At 38.5% G+C, this 21,353-nt stretch overlaps 1 protein-coding gene across 2 annotated transcripts in view; it reads left to right on the forward strand.

The window, feature by feature from the left end:
• The first annotated feature begins 6,723 nt into the window (after positions 1–6,723).
• LOC115221704 (protein mothers against dpp) overlaps positions 6,724–21,353 on the forward strand; it is a 31,353-nt gene continuing 16,723 nt past the window's right edge. Inside the window, exons 1-2 of one of the 2 annotated variants that reach the window (XM_029791908.2) lie at positions 6,724–6,956; positions 13,427–13,861. In XM_029791908.2, the coding sequence (XP_029647768.1) occupies positions 13,444–13,861 (418 nt within the window). In that variant the 5' untranslated portion in view covers positions 6,724–6,956; positions 13,427–13,443. The remainder of the gene's footprint in view (positions 6,957–13,426; positions 13,862–21,353) is intronic. The other variant, XM_029791909.2, reaches the window with a different exon arrangement.

Here is a 21,353-nt window from a genome sequence, read left to right on the forward strand (position 1 = left end):
GGATGCAACATGTTCTTTTATAAAATGATGTGACCTGGCTGCTATTTCAAGTAGCTCAAACATCCATATAGGGGCTTCCTAAATTATTATTAACTAGATGCTTGTATGGTTCAGAACTCTGCTTCCCAAGCATGTGTTTCCAGGTTCAGTCCCACTGCATGGCACCTTGGCCAAATGTTTTCTACTATAGCCTCCTCAGGCTAAGAAAAACCTTGTCTCTGGATTTCTTTTGGCAGAAACTGAAAGAGGCATCTCATGTGTCCATGCGTCTCTGTGTGTTTTTGTCTTGACATCGTGTGACGGTTGTAAATTAGCCTCACCATCATCATACAAGCAGTCATTTCCCCCGTCTTCTGTGGTAATATGTCTGGCCATGGGGTAAAATTACTTTGCCTGGGAATATGTAAAGGTTGGTGATAGGAAGGACATCCAACCATAAAGAATTTGAATGAATTCTGTCTGATTCATGCAAGCATGGAAAAGTGGACATTAAAATGATGATGACTGTATGGAGAAGTAGAGCAGTTGATGAGATGCCATTGTATTCCTTCTTCAAATGCTTCCGATGTCAACTTTATTTTCCATTCTTCCTGGACCAAAGTAAAAATATTAAACAATTCACCATTTTGGCACCAACCTTCCTGAGAATGATTTAAAGTACCATAAATCCTCGAGTATAGTCCGCCCTTGTGTATGATACGCAGGGGATTTTTAGGGGGCTGTACCTCTGAAAAGCCTAAACCTTGTGTATAATACACACCCCTTCTCTAACTTGAGTCAAGGAGGTCTATATAACATCCTTGGTTTGTAAAAATGTATACGGCAACGTCCTTTATTATTGCCTTCTTGACTTCTTTATCTTTGGCATCTGTTTAATTTCATCTTTATTTCTTCTCCATAACCTGACATTGCTTTCGTCAGCATCAAATTTTCTTCCGGCGGCCCTATTACCATGCTCTTCAACATATGATATAACTTCAAGTTTAAACATAGCTGAATAAGATCTACGAGGCATTTTATGGACATGTAATGTATAAAATGCTTTATTGGAGATAAATGTACAGGTTTAAGTCCCGCTTATAAAAAACAAACCCTAGTAAAGACCCACAGTAGTTCAAACATTTAATACTGGTATCTAATTAAGTATCTATTGTTTGCCATGGTAAGGATGCAAACTGCCAATACAAACAGCAGGATGAGCTATTTAGCACTAAACTATTAAGCACAATTCATGCGTAATTAAGCCAGCAGTACCTAGTCGAACAAACACTTCCGCACATGTGTAATACAATAATGGTGATGTTCTTAACTGTTATATGGGAATGTAAATATGTTTGCAAATTGTTTTTGTTACATGTTATTCTGTGTTCTGAATACTTTTATTTTAATAAATGTTGCTTACTGCAAGTTATGGATGATTCTTTTATGCTTTCATTGCTTAGCTTAAGGTATTTTCGCGCCCAACATCACAAAATGCGTCTGAATAAATATTGCTGGACAGTAAATAGAGACTCGGACATTGCTTAGAAAACCTTGTATATAGATTGCACTAGGGAATTTGATCTTTAAATTTTGGAAATAAAAAACTGATTAAACTTGAGGATTTATGGTAATCTAAATTAAAACCTTCCACACTAGTTTAATGACAAATTTATTACATTTTTTTTTATCACATTCAAAATTAATCGAAGTCACTGATCTAATGTCCTCTTCTCCTCCTGGTTTGACTTGGACAAGTTTTATTGCAGCCGAATCCCTGACACTTATGTCAAGTAATAGATTTTTTTTATTCTTCTTAAACAAAGTACAAATGTGTGGAGTGAAAAATTAGGCATCAGAAGTGGGGTGTAGGGGGGAAGATTTTGCTAGTTATGGGGTGTGAATGGATGAGAACAACTGTATAGAGAAATGCTAGTTGGTGATAGCCGAAGATGTGGGACAAAGTTGTGAAGACAGCTGAAGCTGTGGAGCCTCTCAGAGATGATGAGGTACTGAGATGCTGTGCTTGGGAAGGCCCCTCTATCTCAGCAGAACGAAGCTTCTGTCAAGCCTTTCCCTACACAACACATCTCTCATCTTTCCCTTGTTTACTTCCTCTCCACTGGATTGATCTCTCCAACTCATTCCCTGTCTCCAGTCACCTCTCACAATATCCTCACTCAGCACACTTACTTACACATCCACATTCCCTCATCCTCTCTCATACTTCTCTCTCTGGGCAAACCATGTATTCACTTCTTCAGCAAGATACTTGGTCCTTGTCCCTCTATCCTAGTTTCTGATCTCTCCATTCTATCTCCCCACCCAGCTGAAAGATCTTGTTTTGCAAATATTTGATGACCTCACTGGTGCTGGTCCCAATCCACTTGGTAAAGGGGCTGGATTAGGAGGGGCATCCAGAAACAGAGGTTGGTGCATCCCTTGGGCTCTTCTGCTTTTGTTGAATTGTCCAACCCATGCCAGCATTAAATGATGATGATGATTGTCTCCACACAGAATTGAAACATAAACAGATTCAGCATTGCTCAAAGAGTGTCAGTGTGAAAACATACAAATACTCCCATATACATGCTTATAAGTATATTCACATATACATACACACACACATGGTGGCTGCAACACAGTTTCAAGCAATTGATAGTTCTCTTAAACACAAGCAGCATGAATTTGGCTTTTCATTCTGGCTAGGGACCTGTAAACTTTTGCACAGATGTGACTAAGATGGGCACCTCTTGCAGTAGGTGTTCTGACAGCTTGCCACTCATGTTGACACTTACCTTCATTCCATATTGGAATTTTGCAGTTTCAATCTCTGCTTTTTGACTACAGCCAACTGCATGTGCAACGCAATGCCTGTGCCTGAAGCTGTTAAAATTTCATAAAGGCCTTGCACAGGGACAATCCCACCCTCTAAACAAGGTTTGCATTTGCCCAAAAAGAAGAACTAATCTCCATCATTGGTTGCAAGCAAAGTTACAGTTTCTACATGACAGATTTCCTTCTTCTAAGAGAGATGTCGAAACAAAGACTGGAGATCTTTCACTGCCAGCTGTTGGATGGCCATTGACCCTACTGAGTTGATCTGTTTTGACTGGTTTTTGTCAAGCAGGGTGTTCAACAAAGACCACCTTCTTTGTCAAGCAGGCGAAACAGGGTTGTCAGTTGCTGATAGTCTGACTTTGTAACAGTTGTGTTGAGTTACACATTACTAAGACATGATGTGAAGGCAATCATCTTCATTGTAAAGACCAATCATGTACAGACAATACTCTCTTCAGTCTTGGGCACAGACATACCTTGCAACAGGATTACTGATATATATACACACACACACATACATATGACATTCATAGGCCAACCAAGAAGTCCTCATGAAATGTGGTTCATATTACACTCGGTAACTAATTGGTAATCGATTTCTATGACAACAATGCAGGACTCGAGAGATTTTAAATCTTGATAATGATAAAAGTTAATCTCTAAAGTGTTGGTGTCACAGAAACAAGTACTCAGAACATTTTGTAAAATGTTTGATATTAGGAAAGGCATCTGGCCATAGAAATGCTGCTACAAATAAGAAATTTGAGCAAGACATCATCCTCCATCTTTCATGAATCCTGCTGAAACATCCGACTTGCGCCAGTATAAATGGACATAAAATGATGATAAACAAACATACAAATATATGTTTTTGTGTATGACAAAAAAAAAAAATCCCTGTAAAAACTGCCGTCTGTGAAAATGACTTGTTTTTATTGTCTAATCAACAGTGCATTTTTAATCTGGGTAGGTCCTCCCTACTCGGCCAGAGAACAGCACATTTGTCTTTGATACACATTAACGATGTTCATTACCCGACTTTAATCATATTTTGAATCCTTCTCCCAGTTTCTCTTCTCATCATATTTGAAACACGTTAATCTTATGTTGAAACCTCAACAAAATATCTTTGACTCAGTTTTGGAGATGAGAACTTGTCCTCCATGTTAGGTGGGAAAGAAAGTCCTGTTACATTTCAAGATGAGGAAAGAAACAAATGCTTCTTTCATCTTAATTGATTTATTTAATCAAGATAACGATGATTACTAATTTCATCTAGATGGCAAGTTGTTGATCCTTTGGGCAAGAAACAATATAATTTTGACATCTTCCAAATTAACAAACTGTTTTCCTTCTAAAAAATGTTGCAGTGATGTGAAAAGATGACAGATGGAGCAAGATCAGAGGATGCAGGATGCCTTGCATATTTTTGGCCATTTTCTTTTCTGAGTGACTTGGGTAATAATGGCATTTTGCATTTCCATGTAAGAACAATACTCTTTTATGAATCACCAACGAAGGCTCCCTATTCTGGAAATTTTTGCTTAATGTCTCCTCTCGATGACAATACTTTTCCATATTTACTATTTCGTTTTGGTTTAACACTTCATACCACACCAATTACAGCAGATAACTTTTTTGACTTGAACTGTTCTGCTAATTCATGGGCAGCTTGGATTTTCCTCAGCCATGCTTTCCAGATTCTCCTCCATCTGGATGTCCAAGGGCAGTATTGACAGAACTTGATCATTCAAATCAAAGGGAATCTACAAGTGAAACATTTTCTGAACAAAACTGGCCAAACCATCGTTGGAATGTCCAGAACACTTAAACATTTTTTGTTTCTCCATAGAACGAATGTTTTTTCGATACTTTCATTGACGAAGAGTTCTTTAAATTGAACCAACATGCAGGGTCTGATATGGATCAGATCTAAACTCACTTTGAAAGGTCGATATGAATTTAAACACTATGGAATGAAGTAATTTGCAAAGAAAGAAAGAAAAAAAAAGGAATGTAAAAATTAACGCTTATTTCACCGTAAGTACCTTCGAAGTGATTATTTCAAAAATGCAACTGAACTTTCTTTCCAGACTAGCATATCTACAGTGATAGAATTTATCGTCGAAATTGTTTCTCGTCTTTGAATTTAACTATTTTTAATTAATATATTTATAAGTAATACAACGGAGTGGTAATTAACAGAATTAACAAAGGGATGTACAAAATACCTCGAGGTATTTCGTTACGTTTGGAGATCAACCTGCCTAAATCAATGTAAATATTGGTTTATCTAATTAATTAAACTCCTCTACTCAAAAAACCTGTCGCACTTTTGCCTCTGATCTTCGTTAAAATTATTCTGGTAATTTAAACGGATAGTCATGGCTGGATTGAACTACAGTATTGGCGAGTAGGGTGTAGCGATTGTACTGCTTCCACGAAATCTGTGGAGTGACCAAAGAAAGTGTTTAATAATATTCCGGTTCTTTACGTTCTGAGTTTAAACATCACCAAAGTCAACTTGGCTGTCTCGCAGTTGTGCAGATGACGTCGACCGACACCCTTCCCGTCAAACGTGTTGTCTCAACTCGACCCCAAGAAGTGAACCCAGCCAAGGGAGTCGGGCAATATTCAGTTACGTCCCTTTATTCGCTAAGTTCAAATCCTGCCGAGGTCATCTTTGCCTTTTACCCTCCCGGGGTCGATAACATATATGTATACTGCAGCTGATATGACGAACGATAGCTCCTTCTCCCCCTCTTTTTTCTCGTAAAAATTAAAAGAAAAAAAGCCTGTAGCCTTGTGTTCGTCTGTAAGAAACCATTATTATTATAATCATCATCATCAGAGTAGAGATATTCCGTTCACACATCGGAACTTGCTTTGCTTTTGACGTTGTTTTAAATATTCAGACGAAAAACAAACAAGACTTTCGCTCTTTACTATAACGGATGACAATAACTGTAGTATTAGCAATGGTAATGGTTGTGAGTGGAAGAACGGGTCGGTGCGATTCCGTCTTCCTGGAAAACCGGGATTTTTTTGAGCAGGTGGGGGGAGGAATAAATCTATTTAATTAGAGGGAAGTGATTTAAATTTAAAATGTTAATTAAAATTAAAGAAATATATATATAGAATTAATGAAATTAGGAAATATATATATATATAACTGTGTTTAAATAATACAGTAACGAGTTTAGAATAACAGCAAAAGCTTTAATTAGAAAATATAATTATTTTGAGGCGGTGGGGTGGGGAGGGGGGTTAGACGAAATCTAACAAAAAGGGAGGGAGGGGGGAAACGCAACTTGAACTGCCAAGAGTTAACTGCCCTTCATTTCAATGAGCGCCAGGTGTCGTTGTAGTCTCCACAGCAACCAATCAATGGCCCCGCCGCCGCCGCCACTCTCTCCCTCTGCATCTTTTCCTCTCCTTTCTTCCCCATCTTCTCCACCACGAGTCTTCTTCTTCTCTCTCGTTTCCCTTCCAACCTTTCTCTAATCTTTCGTCTCCAGTACGCTTCTTCTCAGTCTTTTGAATTTCCTCTTTCTTTCTTCCTCTCCCAATCGTGCCTTAATCTCTTATCTAACACCCTTTTCTCTCTCTGCCTGCTCCCTGCTGCTACTATAAGGGAGAAAGAGAGAGAGAACAAGAACAGTTAGAGAGAAAGAGAGGGTGAAATGGAAACGAAAGTGGCCCAGAGAGAGAAAGAGAATGTGATCTATTAGAAGAGAGAAAGAGAGAGAAAGAATGGAACACTAAGAGGGAGGGAAGAGAATGACGCACTGGAAGGCACAGTGAGAGAGAGAGGAAGGAGGAAATAGATCAAGACATAGTGAGGCGGAGAGTGAAAGAAGGGGAGAAAGAGAAAGAGGAAGGTAGATAAAGAGAGAGAGAAGCGAATGACGCACTGGAAGGCACAGTAAGAGAGAGGAAGGAGGAAATAGATCAAGACACAGTGAGGCGGAGAGTGAAAGAAGGGGAGAAAGAGAAAGAGGAAGGTAGATAAAGAGCGAGGGAGAGGAAGCTAGATAAAGAGAGAGGGAGAACGTGTACAGTTGTCCCGGTCGGACGCCAGTAGAGGTCGCTGGAATATTATTGCTGGCAGTTGTGGCTTGGCGGCCGGTTGGTCGGTAGGTGGAGCTTCCTTCTTATTCCTAAACACCACAACACATCCATCTCTCTTCTCTCTATCTCTCTCTCTCTCTCTATATATATATATACACACATTATACGCACTCAGATGTATTTAACAGATCACCCATTATACGTAAGAATTCGACACACTGATACATTCACTCAGCACATCATATAGATTCACATACATTAATCACATCACCCTCTCTCTATATCTCTCTCTCTGTATCTTTCTCTTTCTCCCTCTCTCTCTCTCTCTGTATCTTTCTCTTTCTCCCTATATCTCTCTCTGTATCTTTCTCCCTCTCTCTATATCTCTTTCTCCCTCTCTCTATATCTCTTTCTCTCTCTCTCTCTATATATATATATCTGTCTCTCCCTCTGGATATCTACACACACACACACACACACACTTGTGTGTTAACAGAGACACAGACATTTTGCTTCACTACTCATGGTTACTATTTTTCTATTTTCAAATTCGCAAAGAAAAGGCAAAACAACCAACCAATAACTCTAGGCTGACTCATTCTTCTACATCTCAGTGTGTCAAATGGTCTATAGCTCAAGCAATACATATATATATGTGTGTATGATATATATGTGTGTGTATGGTATATATATATATGTGTGTGTGTGTATGATGTATATATATGTGTGTGTATGATGTATATATATATTCTATAGAGCATTATATATACATTTGTGTGCCAAACTGTCTCCTGTCTTTTTCACAAGCACTGACTCTCCTCCCACTCCCGTCTCTCCTCCCCTCCCCCCTCTCTATATATCTCCTTTTCCTTCCTCCTCCTCCTCCCTTTTACCTTCCTCTCTATCCCTCCCCCCACCCCCCACTGTTTGTAAACACATTTCTCATTTCTTGTTTATTTTCCATTTCTCCCCCCCTCTTTTCCTTCTTAATTTCGCTTTTTAACAGCTGTGCATCCCACTGGTACCGTGTATATAATATATATATACACACGCGTCCGTGTATATATAATATAATGTATACATTTATTTATAGACCCCTGCGCGCACGCACGCACTTGTGACTGCTTCTCTATTTACACCACGAAACCCATTTCTCGACTCAAATTTTATAAAAAGATCCCAACTGTAAAACACAAAAATACTTTTCAAACATCGTTTTCAGCTTTAATTATAACTAATCTATTAATTAATATCTATATTTATGGCTAATTGGTGTCTTGTAGGGAAGATTAGTGAAGCTGGAGAGAGAAACCAGTTGCTTCGCCATGAACCAAGTTCCTTCCTTCCTGTTTTCTTAATCTAAATCTCTGATGTTTTAAACCCTTTCAGTTCCTTACAAAGACGACGAATGAAGTTTTAAAACTCTTCAATTCCTATTTTCTCTAATCACCAGGGGTCAATGAGGGGGCTTGTTACTGTTAGAAATAGCTGCCAAATCCCCTTCAAATCGCGTCATGAAGAAGGCATTTATGATGTATTCTTGGATAAACTGTGAATTCCTTTCAAGATGGTCATTAATGACTTGTTGATCGTGACTGCTTCTCAGATTAATTAAATTTACCTCTAAACTGGACCCTTTTTAGATAAACCTATCTGTATTTATAAATGATGATGCTTGATAACTGTTGGTGTTTGTTCGTTGATGTTCCCCGGACAGCTTTTCTGGTCCTCATTATCACTAAAAGTAATAAAAGTAACATTTTGCTCTGACAATGGACGGAGATGTTTTCTTGCAACTGGCGATGAAGAATCGTTGTTGCTTGATTCTTTGAAAACCAGTCAAATGTACCCAACACCCTGTCCTTTACCTAATTGACTCTTGGTGTTTGGGCAAAGTTGACTTGGAGCAAACAACTGTGGCCAGAAAGTTGATCGATAATGATTTCTGCCTAATCAATAACTATAGAACTCGAGTTGTTTACTTATACACCACAGACACTGTAAACACAATATAAATGTGTGTGTGTGTATATAAATATATATACACGCACCACACAGCACATGCACGTGTATATAGTGCACCACACACATTCTGGTATTGGTTTAAGTTTTTCCTACTGGGACACCATATCGTCTTCACTACTTATTTTATCGATATCTAATTGTTGAACCGTAACATACAATCTCAAGGAAATGGTAGTCTGTTTACATAAACACTCTTTTCCGACCTTGATTGCCTTAAAATATTTTTTTTCCTCACTATTTTAATAAAGATTGTCCTGACCAACGTGGATTAGTTTAATGACAGTCCAGACCTTCACCCGTTATTAATATTGACCCCACCATCACCACCGTCTTGCTGAGGTTGATAAAATAAGGTCTCAGTTATATTCTGGTTGCTTTGATCAACTATATTTTCACCCTCCCCTAATATGTAGCCTTGGGGCTAAAAAGAAAGAAAAAAAAACGTTGCAATAAAATAAAAATTAAAAGAAATTATCCCCATTACTTGCGAATTGTTAGAGTAACTTCAGTTTTTTAGGTTCTGGGTTCAAATCCAGCTGAGAACGACGTTACTCTTCGTCATTTTAGGGTCGATGAACCGCCCCCCCCCCTGAAATTGCTGGCCCTGGTGCCAAGATTCGAAACCGGGGAAATACAGAATCAATGGATGGAATGGTCGCATTTTTCTCCTCTATTTCAAGCTGTCGGGCATGTTCTGGGTCCTATGTATGTAATGTGTGTGTGTATATTTATATATAAAGAGTAAATGGTTGATATTTTCCCCTCTGATATAAAATACATTAAAGCGGAAAGAAACTACAGGGTGTTGTTACAATGGAATAAAATATTTAAAGTCGAGTTTGTAAAAGAGTTGCAACTTTGAGTTTTGGCCAATCTTCAGGTGACTCAGCATTGAAGAAAAGAAACTCCGAGTAACCAGCGAACCAGCCACACGAGCTCTGACTTATATCAACATGTATGTATATATGAAGCGGAAGGAATCGGTGAGATATTGTTGCAACTCTTAATTCGAGCGACGTAGTTTGGTAAAGAACAGTTGTAGAGAGCGAAACCATAGAATGGCCTGTTTCATCTCATCACCACATTGATTCATGATGGAGTGTGTGTGTGTCTGTGCTTTCTATTTTCTTTCGGATATAACTGTATCCTCTTTAATTGTTGTGTGTTAATATAAAAGACGAATAGCGCGGGTATATTTTAATGTCTGTGTGTTGGACGACGACGGAGGATCTATAAATGTTTATATACCAATATATTTGCTTGGGAACACATTAGTGTGTGTGTGTGTGTATAATGTCTCGTGTTGGTGAAAGAATGAGTGTTATAGTAATGTGTGTAGGTATCGTTAATGTCTGATAGAATGTATGTATATATATATATATATTAATGTGTGAAGTGTGTGTCTATACTATGTAGCTGTATGCGTGTGTGTGTGTGTGTGTGTGCGCGTGCATTCTCCCGTTTCCTCCCCCCCCTTACCATGGCCGACGCCGAGATGTCGGCCGCCCGTCTCTCTCTCCTCTCGGCGGCTGCTGCTCTCCTTCTCTTCCTTTACACACTTTGTAGTCACTGCTGTGTGTGTGTGTGCTTGTGTGTAAAGCCTTCTTTCAAGTATATGTTTATAAACTCCTACACGCCAAAGTAGACATATACATATATATAAATGTCTCTCTCTCTCTATATATATATATACATATATAAAATAGATATATACACACGTCTATATAGCATTTGTATCTCAGTGAACTGGTACTCGCACTCTGTGTACGAATGTATAAACATCTACACACAGCGGGTGGCACTCATTAACACAATCACACGTCAAACTACAATATATACTCGTGTGTGTACACACATGTATACATATATACACTCGCAGCATCAAATATCGCTTAATATGAACACATTTGTATCATACAATTATACCCTTTGTTAAATATTTTAAAATCTGTATTCGAGCGCATTCTTTTTTTTAATATTTTTTACTGTGTAATATATATATACACACACACACATATATATATGTATATATATATATATATATGTGTATATATATATATATATATAAGAGATGCACTAATTCAGAGCAAGGTGCATGTGTAACATCTCGCCATTCGACCATTTCTACTGATTTTTTTCTAAAAATATTTCCAACCAAGACCAACTTGCACTCAATGTCACACTCACTTGCCGCCTGCCTCACTCGCACTCATATTGCACCCACTCGTACTTGTCTCCTACACTCACTAAAGCGCGTGCGCACATGCTCACACATTCCACGTGTGTGAAATGGTTGATTAGGGGTCTGCTGCTCTTTCTCTCTCTCTCTGTCTTTCTCTATTGTTTAGCCCTCGGTCGGCCCTTATCTCGAGGAGACCTATTAAATTCATTTCTTTCAATCACTCTGACCTTCCTGAGGTTATGTAGAGCTGCATTATCTAATATATCCTTTCCTTTTTGTTTAAGACAGTTGTGATTTGCCGAAGATTTTAGCTGCTATTTCTAGTGCCATACAGCCACAGTGAGGTTCCCTCTGTGCTGTAGTTTTTGCCGTCTTTTTCAAATTTTTTAATAGTTTCTTAAATCATTACTGACTTAGAACAATAGATGACGGATGTATTATTTTGTTGGAGGGTGAGAAATTCCGTCTAGGAGTGGCGACAATAACCTACCTCCATGGCACACACACACACAACCTCCTCCTACTCTCTCTTTCCTCTTCATTTTCTCTCTTGCATTTCCTTCCCATTCTCTCCTTACCTTATTATTCTTTCTTTCTTTCACACTGACACATCACCGCAATCTTCCATCACACACTCTCTCTCTCTCTCATTTGATTAAAAGTCGCTGTGAACTATCACAGGAACTTCCTAGGCGCAGCCACCCCCTCTTCGTGAACTCATACCAATACAACACATTCTCTGCTCTCTCTAATCAGGCAGACAAGCGTTGAAGAGAACTACAAACGATTTTTAACTTTTTATTCTTTTTGTAAACGGATGTTAATGTAGCTCCAGGAACATCTTCTGTGTGTGATAAGGAAGACGAGATGGACTTGGTTCGTGTATGGTTATCCAGGTTCACCACTGGGTCTATAACTAACTCCAGTCTCTCTCTGTCGGCTCAACACAAACCTGGCCTCTACCAAAGGATTGGTCGGTCTTAATTTGCATAATAGGGCAAGTGTTGCTAACGTGAATTAGCAGAAGTAGCACTAATGGGCGTGTGTCTGTTTTTAGCTTAAAACTAACATTTTTAGCTCCGCTGTGAAAAGAATAAAATAAACCAGTGAAGGTAGCCAGGTCAGTCTCCCCCCACAAAGAAATGTACGTGGTTTAACCACAATAACTTGTTTTCACAGCGAGACTAAAACTGTTTACTAAAAACATTCATAGATCTTACCTTACATCCTTATTAACGCACACACACACACACACACACACTATGTAAACAGTTCTACACATATGTTCTCTCTCTCTGTAAACATTCAGCCACCTCCTCCTCCATCTCTATGTAAACAGTCCTACACACACACACACACACACACACACACACGTGCAGCAATCAAGTGCACACTCGCGCGCGCCATTGCATCTCTGCTGCCCGTATTTTTGTTTCCTGGTGACTAATTATCTCCGTCCCTCCTCTTAATTGGTTACACTGGGTTAATTTTATTTGCACTGTATGAGGAAGACTTAGCAGCTAGAACAGGTGCAAAGATGTCCAAAATTAACAGACCTTCTCAAACCAGTACCATAAAGAATATAAAGTTCAGGAATCTAAGAAGATATTTAAAAACAGATATTTGTAGACTTCAGAGGTTTCATGGTTGTTTGAGTTCGTAATTGTAAAGTTTTATGGAAGGTTATTTATTTAGAGGATCAGCTTGTTTCAATTCTAGCGTTGAACACGAACTTATTTCCAAAATAGTATAAATGATTTAAATATGGAAGGACAGGTGTTAATTTGTTGACGTAGGAAAGTTTACAGCTCAGAGCTGTTGATATGTGTAGGTCAACCGAAGACACAAAAAACGATTGAAGTGATGTAAATTAGAACCTTCCAGCTAAATTTTGTCTTAATTTACACTTCAAATACTAGCTTAATAAGTTATTTTACTAAATTCTTCATTATTTTCAAAGTTTATTGGATCAAAAGCCAAATATTTCAACAGAAATATTGTATCAAAATGGTGAATGAGAATGTGAGGGTGGGTACAGACATTTAGATTGAGCCCAGTTAACTGGTTTCTATTTTGTTGACTCTGGAAGGATGAAAAAGTGAACCTTCTTACCTCAGTATGGTTTGGACCCAACATGTTTAGGGCATTTATTCTTCAGCTCCCTATCAATTTCTGACATCATCTCTAGATCTACTGTAACTGTGTAGAGTTTTGGAATATGTTTGTTTGTAGAGAGGTTTTCTTTCTCTCTTAAAATTGATTCCTTGAATGAAAACCAGGAATTAGTGATGAATATTTGAAATAACTGTTGTTTTACTTTGATTTCAGGCTGTCTCACATAAATAATGACATCAACAATCTCTAGTTTAAACAGTTTATTTTCCTTCACAAGTCCTGCAGTGAAACGATTATTGGGATGGAAGCAAGGAGATGAAGAAGAAAAGTGGGCTGAAAAAGCTGTTGATTCTTTGGTGAAAAAACTTAAAAAAGAGAAAAAAGGAGCCCTTGAAGAGTTGGAAAAGGCTCTCAGTTGTCCTGGACAACCGAGTAAATGTGTCACAATTGCTCGTTCTCTTGATGGCCGGCTGCAAGTGTCTCATCGTAAAGGGTTGCCTCATGTTATTTACTGTCGTGTATGGCGCTGGCCTGATCTACAAAGTCATCATGAGTTAAAACCTCTGGAATGTTGTCAGTACCCATTCAGTGCCAAACAAAAGGAGGTTTGCATCAATCCATACCATTACAAACGTGTAGAAAGTCCAGGTAAGTATTCTAATTTCCAAATATCTAGCAGCTATTGTTTATAGTACTGTCCCCCTTGTTCTCTTTTCTCTCTCTCTCTCTCTCTCTCTCTCTATATATATATATATATATATATATATATATATATATATATAATGTCAAATGTGTGTGTTTGGATAGGGAGTTGTTTGGGGCAGGTTTCTATGGCTGGATGCTGTTGCTAAACCTTAACTTGTTCCCAAATAAAAGGCTTTTCATTCGACGGGTCTTTGAGCCAACCGTCATAAACATCATGGACAGACAACCCACTAAATGTGCATGACAAGCTTCCTGCTGTTTCTATTTATAAAATTCCCTCACAAGGCATTGGTCAGCCTGTGGCTGTAGTAGAAGACCCTCAAGGTGTTGTGTGGTGGGATGGAATTGAGTGACATCTGGTTCCGAAGCAAACTGCCTGACCCCACAAATCAAAGAAATGTTTCACTGAGAGGTGGATGGATGACCCTTGTTCACAAACACATTGTTCTTGCCTTTGGTCCCACTGTTTGGCACTTTGGTCAGGTGTCTGATTGACTGAGTGGGACCTGTGGAAATCTTGAGGGCCCTGGAAAGGGAGTTATCTTGATAAAATAAGTCCCACACTAGATAATGTGGACCTGTGTAAATAATTGACAAAAATCTTTTGGAATTAATTGTACTTGCTGGTCTGGAGTCTAACGACTGAAACAAGTAAAAGAATTAATTTTCTTAAAAAAAAAAAAAGGTTTCTGTAAAGGATTTGTGGAAACTGTTGGCATTCTTGTTTCCAAGAATGTGAAAATTAGTAAATGATGCTGGAAGTGTCTGATTTATTGATAATTTCCTTTTTTTGGCCTTCTAAGCTATATTGATGTCATTAATATTTGAAGTTGTTCTTCCATATCTCCACCATTCTGTACCATATCACTCAAACTCCCTTCTTTAACCCTGGAAAACCCTCATCATTAGGGTCTTGCATTTGCTTTTCAGTTGTATTCTGGGTTGGGCTTTTTTTTTTTTTCAGGCACTTTTACTGCAAGATGCAGTTCTTCTTACTTTTCAATAACATGCACAGATGCACCACATCCATTCTATACATTATTTCCAATACATGAAATTGCAATAATTTGTGGAGATTACATACATTTTGTAGATTTTTCATTTTCATAAAAAATTTTGATAAGTACATAATTGCACTTGATGTTCAGTGTGGAACTGGTCTCTCTCTCCTCCAAATCTACACTCACTCATGTCTCTCTCTCCTTTAAATCTATACTCAGTTCTCTCTCTCTCTCTCTCCTTCCTTTACATCTACACTCGTAGATGTTTCTCTCAAGGGGATGGTGAATAGTCTTGGATAGACTCATCAAATGAGTTCATAATTATTCTGAGGTGGTGTGTTTAATTGATTTTTATCTCTTCCAACATTTGACACCTGCAAAGATGTACAAACTTGTCTTGAGTGTTCTTCTCAACAGTGTATCGTTAGATGCTCCTTCATATCTTTAAAGACTAAATTTTGTGAGCTGTTTCATTAAACTAGAACAGCCATACAGTCAGTTAATTGCATAATGAAGTCTACCTCTCAGAATGATAAAGTGATCACCTCTCGGGTCATTCAGGCTATCTTTGTATGGCTTCAGCTGAGTAGAAAGCTAACAAGAGGCTCTATAAGTTGCCAGTGGATATAGGATGTTAAATTCAGATCAACGATCTGGCCTAGGGTTAAACTGAATATCACTTGGCACCTCTTAGATTATCTTGGTGCCAGTCTCTCTCTCTCTCTCTCTCAACGGAGTAAAAGCTGTTAACTGTTTAACCTTTTAGTATTTAATGTGACCAAAATATTCTATTCTATGCTCCAACTGTCAAGATCCAGCCTCTCACACCAACCCTGCAATGTCATTCTAGAAAATTGCAAGGCTACAAACAATGCCTGATTAATTAAAAACAATGGTGAATGCTGAAGTGTTGATAAATTTTTGTCAGATTGCTCCTGGTTTACTGTTTGAATGACAATGAAAGAGGTAGAGAGACACACAGACAGACTTGTGTAGTTCAGCCCCAGGTGAACCTTCACTGAGTAGATTACGATGAATGGCATTCCAACTATGACCATCCTATTTGTCGAGGACGATCTTGGATAATGTTTTTCAATTATTTTTTACTTACAGACAGTTGGTTCTTACTTTATTTGGACTCCCCCCCCTAGCCATTTATATTAGGATTGAATATAATTAGAAATTGTATTTAAAGGAATTGTTAAAATATTTTGTGTATTGTCGAAGTATGAGCGATTTTATTGCTCAAATTTTAACAGCAAAATCTTGTACAGACCCCAAGGGCCATGTGGACCCTGGTTGAGAAGAGATGATACAATGGGTCCGGGAGATGATACAATGATATCTTGAGAGATGAATAGGGCAGAGTTTATGGAAACCTTGGTAATAAGTGCATTGGGGGGGGTTGTTTTAAGTTGGTATTTCAGAACTTGTTTCACATTTTATGTCCATGGGACTGGACAGCTCTGGCTTATGTTGATAGGCATTCCAGCCATGACCACCTCAATTTTGAGGGGTTTGTGGAGCTAAAGAAATAAAGCTGTGTAAGTAGGACATCAGTTGCTAGAGATAATCAAATTGTGATTGAACTGGCCTATACACACACATATATATACAGACACACACACACATATATATACATACATACACTCACAAACAGAGACACGCACATATATATATATATATATATATATAATCATCATTTAACGTCCGTTGTCCATGCTGGCATGGGTTGGATGGTTTGACTGGGGCTGGAAGACTGCACCAGACTCCAGTCTGATTTGGCATGGTTGGATGCCCTTCCTAATGCCAACCACCCTGAGAGCGTAATGGGTGGTGGGCATTAGGAAGGGCAGAGTCCATGCCTCTTCAGCTGTCCAGCTCCTGTCGAACAGTCCATTTCATGCCAGCATGGAAAACATGTTAAATAATCCACGCACCACATGTATACACATGTGGTTAGGATAAAAGGGAGCCATCTGTGACTCCTCCATCCTTTCCCTGGATTTGTATTTAGGTACTGGCATGGTCGTATGGTTAATAGTTCTGGGTTCAATTTCACTGCATGTCACCTTAGGCCAATGTCTTTGCCCTGAGCCAGTCAGTGCCTTGTAAGGGGATTTGGAAGGAGAAAACTATTAAACTTGTTTGTGTGTGTGTGTGTGTGTGTGCATGAAACTTGTTTTGTTTGTCACAATATAAGCTTTGCTCTGTTGATTTGGTGACTAGTCGCTCTCTGCCTTCTAAGCCTTGTGAAATGTAAAAAAATCCCTAAAAAGCAATTAAGGGTTGATGAGAGGGAGAGCACCTGGCTATAAAATCTTACTTGAGAATCCTTTTCTTGACAAAGTCATGTTAACGGTAAAATGGATCTTAAAACAAAGGAATGATGAGAGGAGAGGGCTTGCTCTTGATTTTGGTCTTCTGAAATATGTATCAGTTAAAAAATCAACTTTTAGAAAACTGTTTAATTATCCTCCTCCTGCTTTTTTCTATGTCCCCTCAACATAGAAAACTGTTTAATTATCCTCCTCCTGCTCTCCCCTCAACATAGAAAACTGTAACGTGTGTGGGGGAGCACATCATTTTCTAGTGTTTTATGGCTTGTTTGCTTTCTGTCCCTACATGCTGACAATGATGTTTAGGAAGAGGGTGGAAAAGAAAAACACACCAAGGAACGACAAACGGTTGATGTGGACCGGCCAGCTATGCGCTGCTGCCAATTCCCATATTTCACCATCATTTTAACATTCTTTACACAGCTGCCCTTTTCCATACACATCCCATGGCTATACAAGCGCAGTCTTCTCTCTTGCAGACTACATCTGATGCCTCCTATTCCCAGTTTTTCTCCTTGTCATACAGACACATGGACATGTTACATCCAGCAGAGTTAACGAGCTTAATTTCTGTCAAGCTTTTGCATGTCCTGTACAATCGCAGCCCATGTGTCAACTGCCATGCAGGCATCATGCAATCTACCTTTTACTCTGAGAGAGAGAGAGAGAAGCTCTTTGTTATCAACAAAGCTAGAAGCTCTCTGATTTTTGCCCAGCTGATTCTTATTGTAACAGCTGTGCTCCAAGAGCATTCACCTCCACTGCTGACCTGGTTACCTTGGTAACAAGCTATCTACTGCTTGCACAAGGAACGTCTTTCAGTTTCCATTTACCAAATTCACTCACAAGGCTTTGGTTAGCCTGGAGTTCTAGAAGGCACTTGTCCAAGGTATCCTGCAACGGGACTGAACCCCAAACTTTGTGGTTGGACAGCAAACCTTTTACCGCAGAGTCATGCCTATGTCAATATTTCTCTCTTTAGAAAATATCCAGGTGGCTGTTTGTAAAATGGGATAATTTTGAAGGAATTTTCAACCCTTTTGTTACTGTATTTATTTTGAGATGCTCTGTGTTTCTTTCAATTAATTTTAGATATAACAAAGAATTTAGTAAAATAATTTAGTCACAATTTATGTTCCTAACAGCAGCTTAATGATAACTAAGGTTTGGTGGAAGATTTTAATTCAAAGCCTATGAAAACAAGACATTTGTACTACGGGGCCAGAGACGCTTTCAGCTGAGTTGGTATCGAAATAAAGTCACTAATTTGGTGATCTCTAAGACCATGCTCTCACTTTGGTCACTCAAATGAAAATAATTTTAGCAGGTATCAGAAAATAATTATATTTTTTCTGAAGTTGTGCTTGTAGTCAAAATGGTTGTTACTGTCTTCAATTCTTTTTGTTTTTTTTTTGTTGTTACACATACTCACTGTAGGTATTAACATTCATTTTTGTCCATTTTTTCCCCATGATAGTATGTTGGTCTTGATGTGCAAGTGTGTGTGTGTGTGTGTGTGTGTTTTTGTTCAGTTTCCTTGTATGTCTCCACTGTCCTCTTTTTGTCCCCAACTTTGACCCTTCATAAATCATGAGCAACTATCTTTGAAGACTCAGTATCGCTGAATGCACAAAATGAGGAATATAAAGACAGCTGACAACTGACGAAGGGTCGTTTCTCTGTATTTACCTGTCCCATCTTCCATTTTTTCTCTCGTTGTTTACATATTTAACTCATTTGTCTCTGTATTTCATGTTGTTTACACAGTTGGTGACATCCTGTACCTACACACACACACGTGCATATATCCATGCAGAGAGATGGGCATGGCTGTATCTTTGTATCTTTTAGAAGTTCCCTTAGCAATCACATCATTTTGGGTTCACTCTCATTGCTTGATATCTTGGGCAAGTATTTTCTATAACCCTTAGCTACCAGTGCCCTGTAAGTGGAGTTGGTAGATGGAAACTGTATGGAAGACTGGATGCTCTGCACTTTCAAAGACCAATTGAATAAAAGTAACTTGTTTGAAAAAGTGGAGGGGTAGTTTTATAATGCTTTTAACTCAGACAATATGTTGCTTCTCTCTTCCTGCTCCCCACAACTTTCCTATTGCATTCCCCTTTCTCTCCAAAAGGTATTTTCTAGATGCACTCCCCTCCACATCCTTATTCTTCTTTTCATCATTTGATGAAAAGATATCCTGCTACACTAAAATCCTACATGAATCATGCTTACATTGTTATAAATCTTCATCACTTCTAAGGCTTTCTGATAGATTTAAATCTATCTCCCTTCTTCTGATTGATGTTGTTTTTAATAAATCTGTAATAATTATTGACAAAAGCCGTCAAGAGTAGAAATCTGCCTGGTGAGATGTCGTCCATCCTGTCAGAAGCTCAGCTCTCGACGGCTTCGTATAAAACAGGTGGAAAATACAAACTTTTGACGGGAAAGAATTTGATTTAGTCTTTGTCTGAAATCATGAAATGTTCCATCAGGTAATCCCCACCCCCTCCCAAGAAGATGGGGAGAGTGTCACACATTTGTGACAACAAAATACCATCAGCTCTGTAGCTCCAGGTACACACAGGTGTTGTACAGGTGAGAGCAATCTGCTTCTTTGTTCCCCTGTATGGATGCATTCCTTGTTGAGGTGTTGCATGGTTGAAGTGGTGGCCTTCATCAACAACAGACAAAAGTGATTACTTTAGCCAGTTGCTTCTGTCCTTTTCTAAATAATCTTTCTCTCTTAATTTTTGGCAGTTATTAAGTCATATTAAAAGACATTTGATAGATCACCCCATCAGGTGTGTGTGTGTGTGTGTGTGTATAGTTATAGTATTATTGGTATGGAACTCTGAAAGACCCTACTTTAAATTAGTATTCAGTGCATGGGGGTCGGTAGAGTGGATGCCTTTATTACAAATGAGTTTAGTCTCTTTCAGCTAACTTAACAAAACCTCAGTGGTGTGTTGTACATATGTATATATTTAGTTAGCATGAGGTAATTGGGCCTTGCCAGCACCACATCGTGGCAGCATAGTTTCTGCTTATATTTAAACAGTCCAAGGCATTTATATAGGTTGTTGGTCATCAAAATGTGTTTATGTGTGTGTGTGTGTGTGTGTGTGTGTGTGTGTGTGTGTGTGTGTAGCTTGTGCTTAGGTAGAGGGTAATTATACTTAAATATTGTTGAGTTTAAAACCATTGGTAATTAGTGTGTGTGTAGGTGCTTGGTACATTTGTTTGTACTGTGTGAGTGTTTTTGTGTTTGTGAAAGTGTGTAGGGGTTATGTGCGTACAGACACTATATATATATATAATGTAGCTTAAAAGCCACCGTATCAGGTGGTTTTTAAGCAACTAACCCAGGATAGGAAGATCTGCAAACAGGTCTCTGACTTGTTTTGGAGAATTCGTTGCAGTTGCTTCCTCCAGAGTCATATCCAAATGATGATCATATCCGTCACAAAGAATCATGTAAAAAAAAATGCCGAAAACAATCGCAGTAACGAAAACATAGGAATCCAAGGTCTCTGGATTTGGCCCAGAATGTTTTTAATTCACGCACAGAGTTGGCCTTTAGATTATAAAATTTGTTATCATACAAAAAAAAATTTGTCACAAAAAGTCACATAAAAAAATTATTGAAAACATTCCCAGTAATGAATGCTTGAGAATCCAGAATATCGGGATTGTGGGGTCTGGATTCAGCCTGGAATGTTTTTAATTACCTCATGGAGTCAGCCTGATTTTAAAATGGTATTTTATGTTGGGGCAACAGCCTCTAGGAGTAAAGTTGGAAAAGTGTGACGAACTGGCAGAATCATTAGCACACTGGGCGAAAATGCTTAGTGATATTTTGTCCATTGTTAGGTTTTGAGTTCGAATTCAGCTGAGGTCGACTTTGCCTTTCATCCTTTCAGGTGTCAATAAAATTAGTACCAGTTATGTACTGGGGTCAATGTAATCGATTTAACTCCTTCCACAAAATTTGAGGCCTTGTGATTCCAGCAGAAAGGATTTATTAAAGTTGTAAAAGTGTGACACACTTTTATTATATTAGATTTGTTTCGCTTTGGGGAAACGTTA

Source organism: Octopus sinensis, linkage group LG18 (assembly GCF_006345805.1).
Source record: "Octopus sinensis linkage group LG18, ASM634580v1, whole genome shotgun sequence".
Taxonomy (NCBI): Eukaryota; Metazoa; Mollusca; class Cephalopoda; order Octopoda; family Octopodidae; genus Octopus; species Octopus sinensis.